The 20,406-nt window shown below is 41.0% G+C and overlaps 1 protein-coding gene across 7 annotated transcripts in view; it reads left to right on the top strand.

The window, feature by feature from the left end:
* Positions 1-1,919: 1,919 nt before the first annotated feature.
* LOC106827048 (putative adhesion G protein-coupled receptor F2P) overlaps positions 1,920-20,406 on the top strand; it is a 39,580-nt gene continuing 21,093 nt past the window's right edge. For 4 of the 7 annotated variants that reach the window (XR_011504951.1, XM_070514792.1, XM_014834688.3 and 1 more), the window contains exons 1-2: positions 1,920-2,137; positions 15,848-15,948. Coding sequence is in view for 5 of the 7 variants with exons in the window: in XM_070514792.1 (XP_070370893.1) it covers positions 15,874-15,948 (75 nt within the window). In the remaining 2 variants the exon portion in view is untranslated. Of the gene's footprint in view, positions 2,138-11,335; positions 11,458-11,482; positions 15,949-20,406 lie in introns of those variants that run through there. The other 3 variants (XM_044776825.2, XM_070514794.1, XM_070514791.1) reach the window with 3 other exon arrangements.

The raw sequence follows: 20,406 nt of genomic DNA, 5'->3' as shown, positions 1-20,406 counted from the left end.
CATGGATGGTCTGACAACGGAGGAGACATTTGAGGACAGGAGTGTTAACCAGGTGAAGTTATGGGTGGAGATGGGTGGAGGCCCTTCAGGCCGCAGTAGAGGCCTATAGAAAGGAAAAGAGACATGAACTAATTTAGAGCCGATGAACAAGTCAGGGTAGGTCACAACCCTGGTGCAAATGACTTCAGAAGGGAAGATTCAGATTCCAAAATTACAAAATGAGTGACAGGGTGGATGTGTGCAAAAGGAGGGACCCTCAGTTTCCCTCAGGCTTTGAAGGAGACTTCCTTCAGAAAGAGACAGTTGGGTTGAATCTTGAGTAAGGACACAGAGTTAGCGTGCAAACAGAGGTGGGAAGGTTGTCCTAGGCATAGAGCACAGCATGCACAGAGGCTGAGGGACTTGAAACAACATGATAAAAACACTCAGTGAGGCATTGCCAGCATATAACCTGTGAGTCAGGGAGTGACTGCCGATGAGACTGGAGCCGTACTTAGGGGCTCTCCTTTCTTTGGCTTAGGCCAGTACTCACCTTTTAAAAAGTTGAGAGTCCCACATAATAGCAATTGAGTTGGTTTTCTCATTTGTGAAGTTGGACTTGGATGATCTCCAAGAACACTTCCATCTTTTACATTCCTGGTTTCCAGTAGGTGGTCAATAAACGTTTACTGAACAAATGAACTATGAACAAGCTTCAGTCTTTCCTGATGCCAAACTTTGGTGACCAATATAAATTGAATATGCCCTTCAAGGCTTGGCCCAACACTGCATAGTGGATGAAGTAGCCCCGGAGCACCAGCCTCCATCAACCCTTCCCTGTTTTGGACTTATTGCTCCAGCTCTTAGCAGAGAAGGCCTTGAACATGTTTCACATTTAGGTTTCTTCTCTTCCCAGCTAGACTGTGAGCTCTGAGAGGTCAGGAGTCATGTTTTAAATAAATCAATATAGCTGTAGACCTATGGCACACAACAAAAATATTGAATTTTCCCATCCGATGGATGGACTTGAGTGGATTTCAGCCTCGAAGGGGGTTCTCAAATCTCTGATCACTCCCTAGAAGACCCAGAGCAACCAAGCAAGCCAACTGTGGATGAGGGAATTCTGGGATTAAAAATGAGGGGCCCCTCACTGTGTTACAAGAATTTCTTAGTGAGGGTTTGAAAAATGCCAAGTCTTTGATAAACACAGGTGTGATTTTTGAAGTATGGGCTTGGGAGAACTAGAATGTCTATCAGTGCTAAAAAAAAAAAAAATTATAAAGGAATTTTGAGTATTTCAAAGTTAGAAGGAAACCTCACTGTCCGTGTTGCCTTCTGAGAGCCCCTATCCTTGTGTCAGTCAGTAGAGGCTGAGTGATGCTGAAGTAACAAATAGCTCCAAAATTTCAGCAACTAAGAATAATAAGAGTGATTTTTTGTTCATGCCCATCACAGGTCAGTAGGGCCCTCTGCTAGTCACAGGGATGCAGGACAATGGAGTAGCTACCATTTTGAATTGCTGGTCACCAGGGCAGGACAACTTGCATGACCCCATCCAACCACAGGGAGGTTAGTAGTTGTAATGCTGCCTTGTGCCTGGAACTCGGGAAAACCAGAAACAATCAGGGAACCATACTCCATAATCCCAGTGGCCAGAAAGCCAACCAAAGACAGAGCTCCAAGCTTAGGCACTTGTGTTCTCCATATCCCATTATCTGGCGTAGGTAGATATTCCTAGGAGTGTTAATAGCTATGGCCAAGTACCACAGATCCTGTGCCACCACTATAGCTTTGGATCCCTTGCCAAAAAGGGAAGCCTTTTCTTCTGTGAGAGTCTGTGTGTGTCACCTAGTGTGTGACTCATCCGTTCTCGGCACTCTGCCCCTCCCACTGCAGGAGCTACTCCCATGTAGGACTTGTCTATCAGGCTGCAAGGTCCCTGCATATGGAGCTGGCTGCCTGTGTCAGGGCAGGGCCAAGCCTGACTGCCTCAGCCTGGGGATCTGCCATTTGGGGCTAAATTGACTGCTCAGAGGTACAGGAGCCCAGCCCGAGGACTAGTGGCAAGATATGACAAAGGAAAGCTTCTGACACCTGCATCTCCAGCAGCCAGGGAGCAGGGCAAATTTGCTGGTGACTTTGTTGTTGGCTAGCCACAGTGAGTAGTCCCACATCCTCCTTCTCCTTCCAGAGATTTCCTCTGGAGAGGAAGCTCAGAGAAGAGCAGCCAATTATGATTCTACAGTTGTGAGGCTTGGTAATTTGGGGTTTGATTAATAACACAGACAATGAATAAGTGTTAAAGAGGAATTTGGTAACTTGGGGGCACTTTACATAACTGAATAAGAGCACTCGTCTGATATGAAAATATTCTTATTTTTATTTATTTCTCTCTACTCCACTGATCCCATGCAAATATCAGAGTCCAGGAAACTGGAATCTTTAAAAGAATTATTTTCTTTTTCTGATGACCTAAAAGCGATTAAGTGCAAATACAGAGGCTAATTAACTGTTCTTTGTCATTATTTTCCTTCATCAAACTACCTAATGTTTTATCTACAATTTTGACTTATAATCAAGGCATCATCTGTCTCCTTGAATACAGAGGAAGATTTTTACACCTTCACCAAAAAATACCCCTCCACTTCCAACGATTAACCTATGGCATTAAGAATTCTTGATCCTGGACATTATTTTCCTCAGATCAGACTTTCTCAAGAGGAATGTAAACTTTGGGGCGATTTCTCTTGGTTCATAAGCTTGTCTGCATGTGTCATTCTTTGCACTGGGGGAAAGGACTTCCAGACGTCCACATTTCCATTGTTTTTCATCCCACTCCTTAAAATATTGTTGTAATTGATGCTTCACTCGACTCCTTCCTTCTTCTGAAGGATTCCTTGTCAGTAGCGTGAGTTATGAAAGTTTAGTTTTGCTTGAAAATTTTTATCCTTTCCATTTTGACCAAGTATTTAAGAGGGAGGCTTGAGTTTGTCTCACATTATTTTTGCTATATTAAATTTCCTCTTTCATTGTTCATTCACATTCTTATAGTTTGAAAAATCGACTTATTTGTAGCTCAGAGAAATGATTTCAAGTAGATTTCTGGGCAAATGGTTAGCCTTAAAAGACTGCAAAGCCTTTGTTTTGTGTCTCTAGGGATTGGATCCTAGATCATACAGGCCTAAATCCCTTTTGGACAGTAGTTGTATAATATAGAGTTACAGCATCTTTGTCTATTTGCAAAATAAATGAAAATTTGTAAACCGAAACCAAGGTTCTTATGCAAAGAGAATGCAATCAGGGGACAGCTGCAAGCCTGATGATGGCTTGGTCTTTCTAAAATTGGACTTGGGAACAGGGGCACAGGGGTTGGGGGTAGATGCGGTTTGCCCCTGGTCCACGTGATAATGGGGTGCAGTGTCTATAAATAGCATTTATAAACATGTCTAAAAAAGAATAATAGAGCAAACTAAATCAGTCTGCCTTTTATCATCTGCACGTTCTGGTGATGCCAGACCCTGTCAGTGACAAAATACTTCCCGCCACTGGAGCGATCACTCCCACCGCCACCTCCCCGTGCCTGCTTGGTTCTGTGCCTGCGTGGTGCAAGATTTGACTTAATTCACCAGTAGAAAAACAGTCTGCTTTAGAACACATGGGTTACTCCCACAAAACCATAGTTTAGCATGTGGTCTAGTTATCTTTAATCGTGTTATCACGGGAACTCATGGCTTCTGGTTTTTTAAAAAATATATTTCTCTTAACATAATCTCACTCTCTCAAGCCAATAAACTCTCTGGTTTTATTTAGCATTGAGGCTGTAGACTCTTATTGCCTCTGCATATTATTCCTGAGTCTTTTGATTGCACTGAACAAGCTCCTAAGTCACATTACTTTAAACCCCTAAGGTGATTTTATAATAACGATGCTAGGGTACCTCATAGAGCCCATGGCATGAAATACAGAACCCCGAGTGTCACCAGAACTTTTTAGTCTTTGTTCTTCTTGGTGTATCTGCTTCATTTGGCCTTGTTCTTCTTTATGTAGCTGGGTTTTTCTCAATAATGTATTACTAGCACCTGGGGTTGTTCTCAATTTTGTATACTAATATCACCTAAGGAGTCTAAAAAACTCATACAAATTAAATATATTTAATAACAAAAACAAAAACTCTTTATATCAGAGCAGGCCTTACAAGTTGCTATGCATGAAGTAATGTATACTGATAAATACCTTTAATAAAGGTCACTTCTAGGCATAATGGTCCAGTTGTAGCAGGGCATACAGTTACTCCCTTACACATCTGGTCTTTAAAATTTCACTTTTCCATAAAGAAATTGTCTAAATCAGTTAGTAGGCTCTGGGTTACACCGCCCCCTACTATTGTGTTGCAGGAAATTCGATCTCAGTTTTGTCATTGAAGGGGCTGCCTCTGGACAAGGACCTGGCAAGAATTCTGAGTCTTAAGCAGTCTCAAAGTGTCTTGTAGCTGGAAGAGAGTGACACTGTCACTTCTGTGCAAGCTTGGGCATGGACATCTTTTGTGATAGTCCCTAAGGCTGTGGAACTCAGTGCTCCATGCACCCTGAGTCACCCACAGGAGGTCCTGTTACCTCCAGGGACATTGGATTGCCGATGACCAGGGAGTCTCTGTGCTTTGGGAGGATGGCATTGGTGAGAGAAAGCGGTAGATGCATAATGCTGATGCAGAATAGCTGAACCATGATATGTTTCCAGCTGGTTCTAAAAAGAAAATGGGGCTTCTTGCAGCAAGAACTGGAGTTTAGGAGAGAGAAAGACTCTGGAATGTCTGAAGGAATCAGAGCAGGAAGAGAGAGGAGGAAGGATGCATGAAGATAGAGAACCAGTTTCCCATGCCCCTGGAAGTTGCAGAGACTGACCCTGACCTGGACTGTCTTTGACCATTGAGAAAATAATTAGTGTGATCTCTGTGGACCCGACTACCAGAGAGGAGAGTAGGACACAGATGTTTCCATGTGGGCAAAGTAGGGCTGAGCACTGAGGCCCAAAGACCAGCAGAAGCTAGCGTGGCTGGCGGCTTATCCTTGCACGCCTCTCTCTCATGCCAGGCTATCATCCTCGGGGAGAAAAGAAGAGAGAAAGAAGGAACAGATGCCCAGTTGATTGAAAGAGACATGCTTTAAACTGAAAGTCAATGAGTTTACCTTATGGGCAAATTTTCCAGCATTGGTTCAGATAAGGGCTCCTAGTGCTGATTAAATTCAGTTAGAGTGCAAAAACCAGTTACATCTGTGCCTACCCAGTTTCACGACTGTAAAATGTCTACTGCTACACACAGTCATCACGATCGTTGTGTACTTGTCGTAGATTTAGACTTAGAGTACTGACTCTTCCTCAACTGATTTATCCAGAAGGCCTTGCTTCCCTCCAAAACGCTGGCCATGCCTCTGAGATGCTCTGTCTCTTTCCGAGCCCTCTGTCTTAGTTCTCCGTGGCTGCTGTCCTCTTTCTGGGGTCTCACTCCATCAAAGCCGTTTCAAAACTTATTTGGCGCAAAAGTCTCTTCCTGCCCAAGGACCAAAATGTAAACAAATCACCCTTTGAATAGAAACATTGATGCCTTGATCATTTACTCATTCATTTAATTATCCAGAATGAGAGTAAAATAACAGTATGTTTACCGCTCAGAGATCTTCAGTAAAAGAAGTTTGAAAAGATGCATTCAAGCAGGAAGTAAAGTGAATATAGAGAAAAGGAATGTAACACAAGAAAGAATGTGAAATGTAAGGAACCAAGGAGGAAAAGTGTCTTTTTCCAATCCGTAGAACTGAACAGGAGGGCAGTATTCATTCAGGTTTAAGAGTTAGATGGTTCCTTGTTTTCATATTGTTTGTTTTATTTTTGAAGATCTACTTTGGAACATTTTCCTCTTTATGTTTTATATTTAAAAAATAATTATTCATGGCTCTTCCATATGTATGAGTTATGAATAATTATTTTCATATATATATAATATAAATAAGAGACTACCAACTGTCAAATGAGATGGAGCTAAAGTTCACAAAAAAAATCGTGAAACTATTTCAAGAGTAATCTGAAACTCCAACTCGTGATTTAATTAAAAAATATCTCTAGTTGAGTGGGTATATATATTTTAATGTCATTAATAAGGCACTGAGTTAAGAGGGCCACATTTTTAATCTCTTGATTGCCATGCTGGTCCCAGCAGGGATGCTATTTAAAATTTCTCACTTTAATATTCTCATTTTGTGAAAAGGCAATAGAATTATTACTCATCAATGAGCATAATTATGAGGATTTATACTATATATTCAAATTTCATGCTTTTAGAGACATCCGTAGTTCAGAAATCATTCTTAAGCGATGAAACTGTTACATATTTTTATCTTATAACAGTTACTTATAACTATTAGACATTTTCCTGCTGGGCTGTTTCAGTTCTGAGTCTTCACTCATGTGAATGATGAAATTCTGGGCTGGCTGTTGCAGAAGTGTGAAGTGTGTTGGCCCAATGTTCTGTGATCATGATAATAACATGACTTCCATAGATAAAAAAGATTCTGAAGTCTATTGAAATCTGAATGATGGTAGACATGCTTCAGGAGAAAACTTGCATTAATGGAAATACGGTGCTTAATCTTGAGACTAATTTTTCCAGCTATATGCTGCGTAAATATCAGCCAACTCTCTCACTTATTTCTTTTCATTTCCAGACTTCCTTCTCCTTCTGTATTTATTTCCTTTCTTGATCAATGTCATCAAAATTCACCCAGATGCTTACTCTAGAAAGGTCAACATCATCTTTTTCTTTGCCGCTTTTCACATGTGCTTTCTTTCCTAAACTTTTGCTTACTCTTCCAAACCTAACTTTTAATAGTATTTTCCTTTTCACCCCTTCTGCTTGCTTGTTTGGTCACGATGTCTTTTGAATCCATGACCTCACCATGCCCATGCCTCTGGTCCTTGTTAGTGTTCACCTGGACTAAGGAACACTGCCTTCCTGGCTCTCGTCTCTGCCTTCTAACCTACCCTCTCCATTCTTGGCTGAATCATCTTTCTAAAAGGAAATCTGAGCCTGCCATTAAAGGATATGTTGGCTTCTCATCATCTAGGGAAGAATCCCATTGCTTTATAGTGGCACTGAACACTCCTCACCTTGCCATCAAGATACCTTTATCTGAGGAGCTACATAGTTCAAGTTCCTATCACATACCTGATGCTCCAATTTCGTGACCTTCCCAGTTATCCCTGAACATGCCTGGCTGTTTCATACTTCTGGCTTTGGATCTGCTGTTCCTCTGCCTGGAATATTGTTCTTCCTGCCTCCTGGCAAGATCCACACCTAATGCCACCTTGTTTGCGATGTTCCCTCAGTTTCTAAAGTATATTTTGCATACCTCAAGGAGGATGCCTATGGCATTAATTTATACCATTTATATTTTCTGTCTTCCTTAACTAGATTGTAGGTTCCTGAAGAGCCAGAACATGTTTTATTTGTTTTCATACCCATCTCTGGAGCCTAAATTTTGCTTAAATGAAACAGACCAAGGGTAAACATTTTCTGAATGAATGAATGAAGAAATGAGGCCCAAAGGAGTTAAGTATCTTGCTAAATTTCATAAAACAGATCATGAAAGAATTGGGGGGAAACACAGATCCTTTGACTTTCAACTTATTTTATGCTCTTCCTACCACAACATTAAAAAGTTTATTTTTTCTAATTATAAATCTAATTATTTGTAGAAAACATAGAATATGGAAAGAAGAGTATGTGGAAAATTATTGTCTTTTTGTTTGTAGTTGCTAGTGTTCTGGTGTCTTTTCAGTGTTTTATGTTTCCTTTTAAAAAAATAGCATTTAGAAATTAGAAAAACCTTGAGTATAAATATGAGAATAATAAATCATCCACATTCCCACCTCCAGAATGACCTGCTGTTAACATATTGCCATTTGGTTCCAGTCTGTTGCTTACTCCCTCCTTTTTAAACTACTCTTTTGTTTTAGTAGAAATAATTATATGCTTATTATAAAAGAATTCAAAGAGAGGAGAAAATTTAAAGGATAAAACTAAAAGAAACCAACTCCCATTCTGCTACCTACAAACAACCGTTGCTAATGATTAAATATTATTCCAGATATTTTTCTGTGTATACGTGTCATATATAAGAACATGATAGATAGGTTAATAGATACAAAGAAAAGCAGAAAGTAATTCACTTATGAAGAGGCAATTATGCTGTATTTCCTATTTTTAAGTGAAATTACTAAATTTAATCTTATTTAAATGAAATAAAAATAAAGAAACCTCTAAATTTCAAGGAAATGCTCTTGTGTCATATCTGAGGACAATTTTTTATTTTTGGTTGTGCTTTGTGTGTGCTCTTCTTCGGGGCTGCCCTTATGCTTACTTTGGATTCTCTTTGTCTGTCTTCCATTTCTGTTACCTTCTCTCTATTTGCATTTCTTTGTCTTTATCAGCATTTCTACTTGATTATCTCAGGTCTTTCCTTTATCTTATTACTTTACTTTTTATTATTGCTATTTTTTGTTGTCTGAAGTTCCTAATTTATGAATTTCTTGATATTATGTTAATCTTTGGGGTTTTATCTTAATGTGTTGTATCATTTCTTTTTGAAGCTCATGTGTAATAAAAAAATCATGTCATATTAATTTGTTTTATAGCTTGAAGTAATTGTGTGTGTTTGGGTGAGTGTGTGTATGAGAGAGAGATTATCTTTTATGTTGAGAGAGATCTTTTATGACCATCTTTCATAAGCTTGTTATTTGTGTTTTTCTTCAAAACGTTTCTCCATAATATGTTTGTGATGTTTTAATGCATTTCCTTTTATCTTGCTCATGCTTAAATTGCTCTGATACGCAGCAGGTGACTTCTTGCCTCGCCTAACTCCATGTGTGACATTACTTCATTTTTTGCCACAATATGGCTCGAGGTGTGGGTGGTTTGTGCTCTGTTCACTTTTCTGTGGTCTAAGGGAATGGTGGGAGGAGGAGCTCAGTGGCAGCCCTTATTCCCTGTGTGTCAGGTAAGTTCCTGGCTAGAAATAGCCAGCATTCACAAAAGGATTTACCTGAAAAACATCTAGCTGAAAAGAACAAACTGAAGAGAATTTAATAAAGAATTTCTTTATAGAGGTGCAGGCAGGGCTAAGGGAAGAACCAGAGGACCCATAGCAGTCTCTCCCTAGATCTCAAGAGGCGAGAGGAGGGAATTCTGGGAGCCTGGTGGGCACTGCAGCCTGGAAGAGAGAATGCCCAACAGGAAATGCAGTCAGAGGAGAGCAGTCACTACTAGGATTGTGACAACAGAGGGAGAGAAAAAGGGGAATCTGTCCCCAAAACTCCCTATTCTCTCACCTTCTAATTTCCTGATGATGACTTCCATCGGAAGAATCCAAGTGAAAGCCAGAGGCAAGACAGTCTGCAGAAGTCAGCTACTTGGGGCAGAGAGTAGAATGTAGAAGGACAGAGAATAAGTCTGGTGGGGGGTGGGGTGCAACTGAAGAGCCACCTGCCCACCTGGGCTCAGTTCTCTGTTACCGACATTTTGTTCAATGCCCTGTACCAGAATTGACTCCATTTTCCTGGTGGTCCACACCAATAGCAGATGTTGTTGGGCTCTGGAGTGTTTCTCTGACTCCGCGGATAGCTCTGGAGTCTTCATGTCCATCAGTCAGTCTCACTGTTCCTTTCCCCATTTACAGAGTATCCCCAACATCCAATTGAAAAATTCTCCAGTTAGAAAAGGAAAAACAAAAGGATTCTCACATTTTGTTTCTCTCTAGATTTCTGGTATCGATGAGATTTCTGAAGATTTCTTTTCTACTCTATAGTTTGACTAAAAGGAGAAGAGAAAAGGAGGATGAAGGTTAGGAGCTGCACTCTGCGTCTACAGTCTGCTCCGCCTCAACAAGTTCAATTTCTTTCCTTTAAGAATTTTTGAAGTTATTTCCTTAAGTCCTCCCCCTTTACTCATTTTGTTGCAATTTGTGAAGTTTTTGCTGATTTTCAATATTTTGTTAGTGTTGGGGGAACATTCTATGATTCATTTCCAATCAGGCATCTTAACTGAGAAATCCCACTAGTGTTTTTCTATGGATGTGCATCTTATACTGAGAGCATCTTATTGACCAATTTTCCCATTAATATTATAAAATTATATTATATACTATGATACTACTATGTCATATTAATATATTATCAAACTTCTTCAGAAATTTTGTTTTTAATGTTTGCATAATATTCCTTCATCATAATTTATCATATTTTACTATCCGCTTTATTCTTGTTTGACATTTATACCGTTTCCACATTCTGTTTTTGCTACTGTACATACAAGTGCCATCAGCAAACTTGCATATCATGCTTTTTTCAGCATTTCAGGTTATTTTTGTGTAATAGAGTCTCAGAGGTGCTGCAGTGCTACAATAATTTGGGTTTACCTGATTTCGTAGCATTCCTGTCCAATTTTGCATACTTTCAGAATCTCTTTAATTTATCCTGGCAGCCTCTGACTGTCAGATCACATTCTCTCTTTGGTTTTGTGGTGACTCATGAGGTAGGTGAGTCTCGGGGCACACCTTTCCCAAGCGCCCGACATCGATGCCATCCGCACATGTTCCTCCCTGCTTACTGTTTACCTCTCGGGTATGAGTAATCAGCCATTACTCAGCTTTGCATGAAACCTGCAGGCAGAGAGAGGAAAGTATCCAATTCAAAAGAGGTTCAGAGAACTGACCGAGGCTCAGGGGAACCAATGAAAATGACTTAGAGTTTAAAAAACTGCACTTCTGGAGAAAACTAAGGGCTTGCCTAAATGTATGGGTAGGTGGTTCTGTGGGTGTGATTTGGGGCATAGAGAGTCATCCTTTGCTCCCAAGAATTTGGCCCATTGACTTGGGTGCCTTTGCTTCCTACCGTTGGAGAGGTTCCCTCCAGAAAATCCCTGTTAAAATGTACACTCACCCGGGAAGACTAAAGCACAAAACCATTAGTATTCATTTTCACATGACTGGTTGTCAGCTTATCTGATTAGTTAGCTATTCCTTCTTGGCAGTCAGAGGAATTCTAGAAGTCTAAGACCCAAGAAGGGTGGCCCTTGATGTGGGAAAGTCTGCTTCAGGGGAGAGGAGCTTTGTCCAAAGAGGGAGATACTAGACTGGAGCCAAAAGTGGGACCCTGAGCGCAGCATGGGAGATGACACAGGATAAAGACAGAAGGAATTCTGAAGGCAGTTCTACTCAGTTTGTAAATTTCTTTAAGGTCATTTAAACCTAGATCTCTCTCTCTCTCTCTCTATTATATATATATATATATATATTTTTTTTTTTTCTAGAGATGGTCATCAGCCTTTTTACATCTCCAACGCGGATAGGGACAGAATGATGTAGTTAAAAGAGCCCTGTATCAGGAGTCAGAAGAGTCTAGTTCTTCCAATAACGTGAGGTGTGACCTTGGGTAAGCCACTTACTCTCTGGACAACGTTCTCTTTGATAAAAAAGGCAAAATGATAACTTCTCTGCCTAACTCATAACATTTTTATGATGTCAAGGTGAAGGTTATATGTGAAAATGTTCTGGAAGAAATAATCCCATTCAAAGATCACCTATTTGTTATTTCAGAAAAGCCACAGGACATACTGGGAAAAAATCACAGACCTGGATTAAAATCTCAAACACGTCACTTAGTACCTGTGAGGTTGGTCAGGGTCAACTTTTAGACCCTCAATTTTGGAAAATTGTGGAAGTCACTTCACAATTGATGGCATTACAAGCGCTAGTGTAGACATAGCACCAGACACAGAGTAAGCGGACGGTGACTGTTTGTTTTATTCTCCTCTTTCCTTCCATAATGTCTGCATTCAGGCAGGAGGGATGCGATTGGCTACTGACTAGAGATGAAACAGTGGGATGGCTAAATGATGCTATGGAAGCGTCCACCCCTGAGATCATCTGAAGTGTATTCCCACAGTCTGTCTGGGAACTTCAATCGCATTTTGTGGATCTCACTGGAAGCCTCAGCAAATCTCTATAAAACCTAATTATGCAAGTAGCAGCCGCAGACTGTCAGCTGACAAAGCTGGCGGTTGAAATACTCCTGGGTGGCTGATAAAGTTCTGTCTGGAGTTCTGTTTTCCTCTGTGGTTGCTGTGATTGCTATTCCACTACCTTCTTTTTTTCCTAATCAAGATTTAAGAGTTAAAGTTGTAGAGCTTTTTAGCAAAACCACCCTATAAAATTGCTCTGGTCTCTATCACTTGTGTGTGTGAGTGTATGTTTAAATCAAGCAAATGTTTGTTTCTGATGGGGCCATATACAGAACATGTCCCAGCATGCAGCTGCCATGTTTTCTTTCTGCCCACTTTGTCTTTCGTCAGTGAGCTGTGCCTGCTGCTGGTCAACCATATGATATTTGGGTGGAGGAATTCTAATAGAGATAGGAAGAGAGATTTCGAAATTAAATTGTGAACAAAGATGAGAATTGTTTTGTGGAGTCTGGAACTTTGGAATGCTTCCTGTCATGTCTTTTTGACTAGCTTTGACTCTGAGGGTCTGCAGATCTCTAGGGAGCAAACCCCATCCAACTCACCAACCCCTTTGCGGTGCTTCAGAGACCCCATTAGACTGTGACTTCCCTGAGGTGTGAGGAAACAGGGAAAGAAGTCATCCTGGTGGCGGTTTAATTTCTAGCTATTAGGACATGGCTTGGAAACGAGGAGCTCATTGTATGTTCATTGAATAAACACATAGATTAACATCTTAAGCACCTTTTTCAGATTTGGGAAGCAGACAACAGAGAATGGGAAAACATTCTGGGTTGGAGGGTTGGAAATATTATCTCTTTGCAGATCTAGTCACTGTACTGGAATACTTCACCGTTCTTTTATTTCTTTTTATAAGGGAGGGAGGAGGCATTTTCTTAATTAAGAAAAAAATGCCAAGACTTTGTATTTGGCACATTTTACTTGGTGAAATTTTGGTGCGGATGTAATTGCTTCATGTTTTTTTGGTGTGAATCACATGCGGTGCCTGTTTTTTCAGGTTGCATGTTCTTGGGAGGTAAGCCTTTTCTGAAATGAATGTTTGTAACGAAATTTTTGTCTTGGGTTATGTGAAATCAACATTTCCAGAGTTGCGCTCCAGCTACTCCTGAATTTCAGAAAGGAGTGGGGCTGAGCTGGGGGAAGGAGGTCTGAACCCTCAGGGACCTGTGGCTTTTCAAAAGAAAATGAGGAAGGAGGCTGAGGCGGGTGGATGAGGGGGTGGGTGGTTAAAAGACTGGATTCATGCTGGATTCATATTTTGCCACTAAACTGTTTGGCTTCTTCTAGACTTTCTGCTTTCACAGAACTGGAAAAAGGGCAAATGACTATGGCTTCATAGCAACAAATCTGGAAGAAAAATGATTTTACTTAAGTCCAGATTAAAACACGCCACTTTATTTAGAGAGCAATGAGTTTTATAAGTGAAATACAAGAAAAGCCAACTTGAGAAAAATGTTCCTTCTAGTTAAATGCATTGAGAAAAAACTTGGGGAAAGACAGCACTCCAGCGTTGTGGTCCTCAGTTCTTCCATGACCAGACAGCCCTGAGCAGTAAAGATGGTGTTAGAAAATGCTGGGCTCCAGGTAGCAGCATAACGGTCAAAAGGGCCAAACTGCAAAGTCTAGTGAAGGTGATTGCCACGTAAAACACAAAGTCCTCACTTTGCCGTACATAGAAACATAATTTTAGTAATAATCAAAAAGCATTTTGGTAAGAATTAAAACATAACTATATTTAAAATTTAAAACAAAATGACAATAAAATAAAGGATTTTTTCAATACAGCGCCTTAAAACATTAAGCAAACAGAATAGTTTTCATCTTGATTTGATGACCTCATTTAATCATTCGACTCCTCCCCCATTCCTTTTTAAAAAATCTATTTGAGGGGCTGAGTTGGCAGTGTGGCTGTAAAGTTTGTGTGTTCTGCTTCGGCGGCCCAGGGTTTGCTGGTTCAGATCGTGGGCGCAGACCTACTCACCGTTTATCAAGCCATTCTGTGGCAGGCGTCCCACATATAAAGTTGAGGAAGATGGGCACAGATGTTAGCTCAGAGCCAATCTTCCTCAGCAAAAAAGAGGAGGATTGGTAGCAGATGTTAGCTCAGGGCTAATCTTCCTCAAAAAAAAAAAAAACTATTTGAGGGCCAGCCCTGGTGGCCTAGTGGTTAAGTTCAGTGCACTCCACTCCGGCAGCCTGGGTTCGGTTCCCGGAGGGTGGACGTATCCCACTAGTTTATCAGTGGCCACACTGTGATGGTGACTCACGTACAAAGCAGAGGATTTTATTTTGCAAAAGATTTTAGTTCAGGGCAAATCTTCCTCAGCAAAAAAAATAAGAAAAATAAGAAAAAATAAAAAAATCTATTTAAGTGTCTGGGCTGAGTAGTGCTAACTCTATGAACGTTTGTTATCTTGTGTCATTCTTTAATCATTTTTAAAACTAGTTTTAGTTAAGAGAAACAACATTCTGTATGTTGAGAATTTTAATATAAAGTTAATGTGATTCAGAGAAACATGGACTTATGCTCAAATTTTATGAGAATTGTGTCAACAAATTCATCAGTGGTTTTAATTTTTTCCAAACATGACTACAATTTACTTGAAATTGTGCATCCATTTGTGTTGCTGCTAAATACATTTAAAAGTGATGAGTAACAAAGTGACCCCTTTGCTTAAAAACTATGGACCTTCAGAAAACTGCATTAACAGGCTGAAACAGGCAACGCAAAACATTTTAAATAAACTTTGGATTTCAGTGGAATTTCAGCTAGGTAAGTATTTCAGTGCAGGAAACATAATTAAAGAATGCATCTGTGCCTCGTCTTTAAAATAATGGCATGGTTTGCTATAGAATTATGCATAGTTGGGATAAAGACTATTTCTTTTTGGCTAAACATGATCAAATAGCAAACGTCAACCAATTGCCAAAGCTCCTGGCCTTTGTTGATGACATCCAAGCCTTCTGAATCCTTCCATCTAAAAGCAAAGAAACAACAAAAACCTTTCAAACAGGATCTCACTCAGGATGAAAAGTATTAAAATTTAATATTAAACATTTCACTTAGGTGAGTCCTCTATGGAGCATAGACCCTGAAGCAAATCGTCAGTCCTTCCCGACCTCTTCCCTCCCTCTCTCCTTTCCTCTTCCTTTATTGAGTGTATTTGGTGCCCACCGTGTGTCCAGCACTATTCTAGGTGGCAAGGAATCATCTTAGTTTTGACATCAGTTTTGGCAGAAATAACAGTAACAGGCTATATCTAGGATCAGTTTTGAAAAAGTTTCTACCTACCAATGAAAATGCAACTCCAAACTCGGGTGGGAATGAGGGATAATAGACCAAACCTGGTGCTTACTCTCCTTCAAAAGATATTTCTAGGCTGACTTGGCACATAGGAACCCCAGCTTGCCTTCCACTGTAGCCACCCACACGTTTCTCAGCCCTGCCTGGCCCAGAGAGTGAACCATCTCTCCTGCTCCCCAAACACGGGCTGTTATTTATCACACCCCAGCAGGCAGCTTCCTTTGGAGGGACTCCCACATTAGGTGTCATGTGCAAGCCATAGCAGAAGCGGAGGTTATCAGAGCAATTACCTGCGCCTCCCAGCGCCGGCGGGCGCTCACACCTGCAGCCTCCTGGTGAAATTGATGGGAGACCTCAGCGACGCCACCTCTGGGGCAGAGAAGTCTGAGGAGACAGCACCAAGGACAGAACCCAGTCTCCTAAACCAACTGGGTCTGCAGTAGCATGAACTTTGAAAGCTTCAGATCGGAGACATTTTGTCTTTTCATTTATTTTTGTAGAAGCCAGAAAGGCAGCCGTGTGGAAGATGATGACTCATACGCTTTTGCTGTACTGCTTAGTGTTTCTTTTGCCCACAGAGTCCTGCAGGGCATTATGCCAGGTAAGAAAAGGGAGGTGGGAGGATGAACTCGTGGGGAGAGCAGGGGGAAAATAAAACCCATCAGTCAGGCAGCTCTCAGTTATCTGAGCTGCAGTGTAGGGAGAAGATAGTGGTTGGTAGAATGGTCCAGCCAGAGGAAACTGCACCTCAGGTGACCCAAACCCATTTTAGCCAATAGCTGCCAACTATTTTCCCATCAACTTTTTCTCTAAGTTCCTGAGATGCCATGAGTTCAAATGATTTAAGGGTGATAAGCTCTTCTTTCCACATCCATTGATGGTGAAGCTTTCAGTTGCTTGTAATCAGGGCGGTGCCACTTCCTTAGGGGCACTTGAAAATGTGGAGGTGGTGATGCGTGTCACAACGACTGGGAGATATTTAATGGCATTTAGTGGGCAGGACCTAGGAATGGTCTGGCACAATGAAGCATTGTCCCACCAAAATGGTACCTCCATTGAGAAACTTGATAGTGAACACCATGGGTGGGCTGGAAGGAACAATGAGTGACTCAGATAGTCAATGGTTAATCAAGGTCTAACTGGGGTGGAGTCTGTAGCAATGTATTATTTGTGGGGCAGTGAGTCCTATGGCTCTCGCTGGAATATTTTCCCTCATACCACAAGTCATTTTAATTTCTCTATTAGTTACTTATTTAAAATTAGGTATACAGAATTATTGAGAGAGGGAAGGACATAAAAGTATTTTGAGCTTCCTGGGACGAGAGGATTATTATTTGACCACAAGATCTGGAGGGGAGCTTTGAGATCAACTGGTGAAGCCCCATTCCCTCTTTTCTAGATAGCGAAACTGAGGCCCACAGTGTGGAATGTGATTCACTTGAGGTCACATACCTACTCAGCTACAGGGCCAAGTCCAGGACCCCTGTCTTCAGATCCTCTGTTCCTGCTCTTTCCATTTTAATATGTGCCTTCTTAACAAGAGCCTCCTTATGAAAGAATGACTTTGGAAATTCTTTCCAGGAGTTTCGAAATGACATTCACTTTGCCCTCTAAGTAGTTTGCCCCTAGATGGGAATTTTCTCCATGACTGCCCTTCTCTCCGACACTGGGAGAGATTTGAGACTCCTCCAGAAAGAACCTGTCCGGGAGGTAGCCCAACCCCACAGCTTGGTACTGTTTCCTCTCTTCGTTTTTTCATCCACATTTTCCCACAAGACAGGACTTGGTGAGGAGGCAGAGCTTGGGAGGTTGGCTTTGTTTTCTTGATAATTGGGATAACCTTACCAGGAACTTTCCATTCTTTTCTTCTCAATTTGCACATTGCCGGACGCTGAGCTTCAGGCCACCCCGCTCCTGACCCGCCCACTCCCTCAGGCAGCTCTGCAGGTTTAGCAGGTCACTGGTTTGCATGTGTCTTTTTCACAGTATTAGGCTGAGGATTGTTGGCATCTGAAGCTACAGTGGCCCATAGAGGATGCCACCCTAGAAATGAAATGACCAGAAGGAGTTGTATGTGGTTGTGCTTTGGCAGATTATCTGGGAAGAAGTGAATCAAGTCCTTCACTTAAGAAGGCAGAGTTTCCAGAATTCCTAGTAAATAGCATACCGTGGCCTTCTGCCCACATATCTGATTAATATAATGTGACTTCACTGGAGTCTGTTTAATGGGCCAAGAATTGTCCAGAGTTGTCCACTTTTAAGTGCTTTATTGTGATGTCTAGGAAACCATGGCCCTATCAAGATGTGATTAGGTCATCTTGAGATGCTTATGCTTCCTTATACAACCTCTTCTGCCTTCTCCACTTGGACGTGGGCTGGCTTGGTGGCAAGAGCAGTGTTGCAGGAGTTAGGAGAGCTGAATTCTAGTCCCTGCTCTAAGAGGAACTCCCAGCATGGCCTTGTGAAGTCACCTCATTTATCAAAACTCAGTTTCCTTATCTGTGAAATAAGGGGGTTGGACTGGTTGATCTATAAGGTCTTCCGAAACTCTAGAAATTTTATTATAACATTCTTGTTCAGCAGAAGGCCTTTAACTCTTCCATGGATATAATAAGCCTTGACTCTCTTGATTGTGAAATGCGATGTCGTCTTACATCAGGGCTTCGAAGGCTATTGTGTTCCACGAACCCTCAGTGTTATCTTCTTCACCTTGGACAGATCCCAACTGCTCAGCTCAGATTCTCCATGAATTCTCATTTGGTAGAGAAAATGGAAGATTTAGCCTTGTTTCTTGATAGCATAGAGAGAAACAGTATTGTGAAGGAGAAAGGGACGTGAATTCCATTTGTTAGTCACACAGCTGAATCACTGAATTTCCAGTTCCTTCCCCAAAGGTTTAGATTTTGGAATGCAAGTGGAGTAATTGTACCAAGGCTCTTCTCAGCCACTAGAAAGTGAACTTCCGGTGCAGAAACGGGCAGATTCAGCAACTGCCACCCCCTACATCAGTGTATACATGCATGCTAATATGTATATATACATACATATACATATGTACAAGACATAGAACTAGCTACTTGGTTATAAAGAAGCACAGTACACAATCCATGTTCTTAAGGAACTTATAATATAATTGAGAAAATAATAGGCATATATAAAAAAGGTTAGATAGCAAGATAACAGGTCAGGTGGGTATATCCCAAGCATTGAATGAGTGGTACAGTGGTTGGATAATAAATCCTACAGGAGCCAGATAGGAAAAGATGTATCATTTAGAACTGGATCAGGCAAAATTTCTTGGAAGAGGTGAACTTGAGCTTTTTATGTAATAGACATTCAGTAAATTCATGTTCAGAGAATAACGATAGTTAAATCTTAAATATCACTGACAATATTCCAGGCCTTGTTCTAAGTGTTTTCCGTAGATGATCTCATTTATGCCTCAGAAAAATGTTCTAAGGTATCATACAATTATAAGATGATAGTTCCTCCCGTACTTTGTTGGTGAGGAAACTGAGGCTCAGAGAGTTGAACTTTCCAAAGATCTCAAGTGGCAGTGTTGGGACTTGAACCCCAGCCATCTGCTCCCAGAGAGCACCCCTTGTCCACAATGTGACACTGCTCCTCAGTGAAGAGTCCAGTATGATATAGATGAGGGGATAGAGAGGGGCTTCTAATCAGGAGAGATGGGAATGCTCATGATAGCAGGAAGCCAGGTTTTGGGGGTGCTCCCTTAAAGAAAAAGAATACAAGGGTCTGGCCCAGTGGCATTGTGGTTAAGTTCATGTGCTCTGCTTTGGTGGCCCAGGGTTTGCAGATCCAAATCCCAGGCACAGGCCTACACACCACTCATCAAACCATGGGTTGGTAGCATCCCACATATAAGATAGAGGAAGATTGGTACAGATACCAGCTCAGGGCCAATCTTCCTCACCAAAAAAGAAAAGGAAGAAAAAAAAGAAAAAGAATACAAAATTGTAAAGATAAAAATTAAGGGAAAACTGAATATCTACTTAGAATGAGAAAAGTAATCACAACAAATTTCAAATTTAGAAATGCTGAAGAGTGTTACATTCAATAACTACGCATTATTCAGTAATAAATTCAGTAAATAACAATATTTTTATTAATGAACTACCCACATTTTTTCCCTACATTTTTGGCTGCATATTTGCATGACAATAATTTTTGTAATATTTTTTTCTATAGAGAGAATAGAAAGATTATTTGGTCTTTCTTCTAACATTGCTGATAAAATTTGTCTTTTATTATTGCTAATTTAGAAAAATATCTTTCAGCTTCTCAGTTCATTATTAGTAATGCCATGTAAATACGTAAGACTGGTGTCAAGTTTTGGAAAACCTCCAACAGGTTTAAGCTGCAAGGTATCCATGACATTTAGGATTCTCTTGTTCTGTGGCAGATTGTAATACTCTTGGAATTAATGCCACTTATGTGTTGATGTCCCTGTTGTAATGAGGAAATGACTGCAAATTACATAAGTATATCCTATTAAAGCCAAACTAAATGTATCCTCAACTGAACTTCTACTTGTGCTGTTTCCATTAATAGCTACAGCCTCTCCGGTGCTTTCCAAAATGAGGGAGAGCTTGAAGGAGGGGGAGTTGGTGAGGCAAAAAATAAGGGTCTGAACAGATGGCAGTTAAACTATTTTGCTTTTGAAAATTTAATAAAACATGATCCTGTGAAAACATAGCTAGACTCTCAGGGCTTTGCAGGGCCCGTACAAGCAAGGGATTCTGAAGCTCAACCTTTGTGAACCTCCCCGTAAGTCCACCTCTTCTCCTGCTGTGTTTCCTGGATAGAACGTAGGTCATTTTTACTGGTCTGGAAGGAGGGCTCCTGCTGAGTACCAGCGGGAGAGGAAGCTGTCCAGGCAGAAGGGGAAATGGGGCCATGGGGCCATGGGGCCATGCTTCGTGGTCGTAGCTTTTGGTGGGGTTCTGGGCTCAGAGCTGATTCGGAGGTGGTTGTCAGTGACTGTTGGTGTGGTTGTCTGTGACTGAAGTGAATCGCTGAGCTGGCATATCCACTGATT

This window comes from Equus asinus, chromosome 8, assembly GCF_041296235.1.
Source record: "Equus asinus isolate D_3611 breed Donkey chromosome 8, EquAss-T2T_v2, whole genome shotgun sequence".
In the NCBI taxonomy this organism is placed as follows: Eukaryota; Metazoa; Chordata; class Mammalia; order Perissodactyla; family Equidae; genus Equus; species Equus asinus.
Note: the sequence above shows the minus strand (reverse complement) of the source record. Positions and strands in the feature narration are given on the sequence as shown.